Genomic DNA, 3529 nt, shown 5'->3' with positions numbered 1-3529 from the left:
CTTATTGCCCATTCCTGTCCATGAATGGTGCTAAGATATATGACTCTCTGTGCTTGTTGAACTGTCTCTTGTGAATTCCACCATTTCAAAGATTTCACAACTGGAGCTCTTTTTAATCTTTTTCACAGCTGGGTCACCTACTTCTGTGTTCAGACAAACTGGAGGATCCATCACTCTGGAATTTCACCAGCAGCTAGAGAGAGGACATGTAGATATTATTAGGTGGCAGTTTGGTGAACAAAATATTATGAGCTACTCTCCTGCTAAGAACCATTTGAAAATATCCTTTCTTGAAGGCAGAGTGGAGTTCAATAATGAGACCTTCTCTCTGGAGGTGAAGAATTTGCAGAAGAATGACAGTGGAACCTACAGAGGACAGATAATAAGCATTTCAGAGGGGGACGTTCTGATTAATTACGAGCTCTCTGTTCTGGGTAAGAGGATACAAGGATACAAGGATACAAGGAAGTTTATTGTCACATGCATATAGTTACTGGAAGTAAGAAATGCAGTGAAATTATGTCTGGTGTCAGCCTATTTGTGCATTAATGGGGGTAAAGAGTGCAGTAGAAGAGGGGTTTAGTAGATTAAGTGGCAAGGGCTGCATAAAAAGGTGGGGAGGATTGGGATTGGGTGGGGGGCACCAACAAGGAGCACCCAAGAGCAACAGGGGCAAGGAAAAACTCCCTTACCAAGGAAGAAACCTTGGGCAGATCCACGGCTCAAGGGGCTAACCCAACTGCCAGGGGTCTTGGTGTGGTCACATTTCAGTATGATACCAAATACATTTATATCATCAATGTATCTTGTAATGCAAATGTATCTTTCAAAATTAGTGTGAGCATGTGTGTGTATTTGTTTGTTTCAGATCCAGTGGAGGCCCCTGTCATGTCTGTTGTCTCTAACTGGTCCAGCAGTGACTCCTGTGATGTGACAGTGATCTGTAGAGGTCGTGACCTCTCTCTGACCTCCACCTGTAACAGCAGCAGCTGCTCTCCAAAGGAAGGAGCCTCCACTGACTCCACCCTCACCCTCTCAGTCAGAGGAGGTGTTGTCCTCTGTAACTATAGCAACCCAATCAGCTGGAAACATGCTACCTTGCGAATTAAACCTCTGTGTTCAAGTGATGCAAGTAAGTTAGAGAGGTTCGGACACAGGATTCATCTGTGTAACCATGGCAGTCACATCATCTGGGACAGTAAGCTGAAGACAGAACAGAGCTGTTCATTTCATTTTAGTCATTTCATTCAGCATGCTTCCATGCAGCCAATAAACGGTGTCAAATCATTTTATTGGGAATAAACCGAATATATGTGTCTTGTAAACACCTTATTCTGATTGAAATAAACTGAAAAAGGCCACATTCGGTTTACTAATAAACCGTTTGCACACCCTAGCATATGCCTGTTTTAAACAGAATATTGGGTCATGAAAACACCTTAAACGGAATATGCTCCCAGAAGGAAGAAAGTTGTAGGCCTGCACATGCTCAATTCGTACAGAATTAGGATAAAATGAACGAATTGTCTCTCATGCACTTTCCTAATTATGGAAAGACAAGGAGACAAACTTATGTTTTGCAATCATGCACATGTCATGGAGTTCATAGACGGGAGAAAATGTTGTAATAGCAAGGTTTTTAAAAAGATTTGTAAAAAACTTAATGAGGCTGTATCGATGTACGCCCGAACAAGTCAAATACAAGACCCTGAAGACGTTCCATTATGCAGCCAAAAGAGGGAATTCCCCCAGCGGAGATTTACGTCATGATGTTGGGAGCCTATTTGTAGGCTGCGTCGCTGACTTATTCAGAATAATGTTGATATGTAAACAGGAATATGCTCAAAATGTGACATTCTACTTGCTTGTAAACAGGTTAAACGAAATATTGACATAAACGAAATTTGGGCAATAAACTGATTCAAAACGGTTTATTCCCGGCATGAAAAACGTGCTGATTGATTGTTCAAAACAATGTGGAAACAGAATGATTGCAGAATGATTGCAAATAAGCGTTCTTCCCATTGCATATTTGTATTGTTATTAGTGATTGTGACAATGATCATAGTGATGACGAGGAAGAGGATGTTGTGTATTAGGCCTTGAGAAAATGAAGATGGGATTTATTTATTACAATGAAAATAACAATTGCCACAATGAAATAACAAATCTATTATAATGAATTATAATTAAATTAAAACTAATTATACATTATGGTGAGAACATACATATGTGAAATATTTAAAGTATATCTTGTGTATAAACAAATATAGTATATTTGTACAGTGTGCATACAGCCATGGTGGAGTGATTAAGGCATTGACATTTCTGTTCCCTTCCCTTCTACACTCTCAGAAACTCCCTCCATAACAATTGTGGTAGTTATTGCAATTGTCTTTGTTGCCAGCATTGCAATATATGTGTATCAACAAAGGAGCCGAGGTGGTGAAACAGGAACAGCAACAGGTAAAGAGACATTTCTACAGGAACAGAGGCATTTTTTAGCATCACATACAGTAACTTTCACTGGGGTTCTGAAAGAGAAGTGATACTCATCATGTACTTACAGGTCCAACTCAAACCGAATATGCTGAGGATACGGTGTGCAGGCTATTTCCCTCTCTCATCTTCTCACGGTCACATATATAAACTTATACGTCTACGATAATGTAGCATTGGTGGTGGTATGTGTCTGCTGTTTGTGTGAGTGCCCAGAATGCAGCGAGATTGTAAGTGTGAACGCTATAGTGTGTAAATGTCGGTTATTGTGGTCATATTTGCGTTTACCATAATGTGGACTTGGTAGCATGTCTAGTCACTCTTTGGTTGTACCTAATGTGTTATCCTCGTGTTGATGTGAATGATTACCCTTGTGTGTGGCATGTATGGTTGTGACCACCCTCGTGTTTTCCTGTATCATTGTCTGTGTTTTCCCCTTTCTATTAAACAAAGCTATGGTGAGCAAGCCATCTTGTTTCTTGTCCACGTCACAATACAAACCCAGACAAAGACCTACTCTTGGCGCATAAGACTGATTTGTGAATGAAACCCATTGTCCATTGTTGTAACTCTCTTTCTGTCAGTAATTGGACTCACAGTGCTGGTGTGTCTCTGTGTCTGTGTGTAGCCGCCTTCATCTCCAGGGTCCCCTGATCCAGGAGCCTCCACATACAGCACTGTGCATGATACACAGCCAGATACAGCTGAGGAGAGTCCTTATGATGAGGTGAACCCACACAGACACTTATCCATTCATAGTGGTTAGGAAAAAACTAGATAGCTCTGCATCAATATAATGTATCATGTTGATAACTCAAGGCATCATACTGTATGTTGAATATGCTTGCCTTCATTTTGTGAGCAGTATGATCCCCCTAGCTCCACCAGGTGGTTACTGGAAAAAGCTACATCATTAGCTCTTATTTATGGAACAGAAAAAAACCCAGAGTCAAAGCATCTACTGTACAAAGACAGATTATTAGGAGGTGTCAATTTGCCTAATTTTGAGTGGTATTCCTGGAGCTTTGTT

General features: G+C 40.6%; 1 protein-coding gene across 1 annotated transcript; it reads left to right on the top strand.

Annotated features, from left to right (window-relative positions):
- Window positions 1-247: 247 nt before the first annotated feature.
- Window positions 248-2649, top strand: LOC125295241 (CD48 antigen-like). Its single transcript, XM_048244538.1, has 4 exons — window positions 248-434; window positions 869-1132; window positions 2356-2466; window positions 2570-2649. Exons 1-4 carry the CDS (start codon window positions 248-250, stop codon window positions 2647-2649), a joined length of 642 nt encoding a protein of 213 aa, XP_048100495.1.
- The last annotated feature ends 880 nt before the right edge of the window (window positions 2650-3529 follow it).

Source organism: Alosa alosa, chromosome 1 (genome assembly GCF_017589495.1).
Source record: "Alosa alosa isolate M-15738 ecotype Scorff River chromosome 1, AALO_Geno_1.1, whole genome shotgun sequence".
Taxonomy (NCBI): domain Eukaryota; kingdom Metazoa; phylum Chordata; class Actinopteri; order Clupeiformes; family Clupeidae; genus Alosa; species Alosa alosa.
This window is presented reverse-complemented; position numbering and strand designations above follow the sequence as displayed.

What these genes read in the sequence shown, in the direction of transcription:
- LOC125295241 (XM_048244538.1), top strand. Translation starts at nt 248, where the DNA reads ATGAGCTACTCTCCTGCTAAGAACCATTTGAAAATATCCTTTCTTGAA. An exon ending in TTACGAGCTCTCTGTTCTGG is followed by an intron (nt 435 to 868) that starts GTAAGAGGATAC and finishes TGTTTGTTTCAG; the next exon opens with ATCCAGTGGAGGCCCCTGTC. An exon ending in TCTGTGTTCAAGTGATGCAA is followed by an intron (nt 1,133 to 2,355) that starts GTAAGTTAGAGA and finishes CTACACTCTCAG; the next exon opens with AAACTCCCTCCATAACAATT.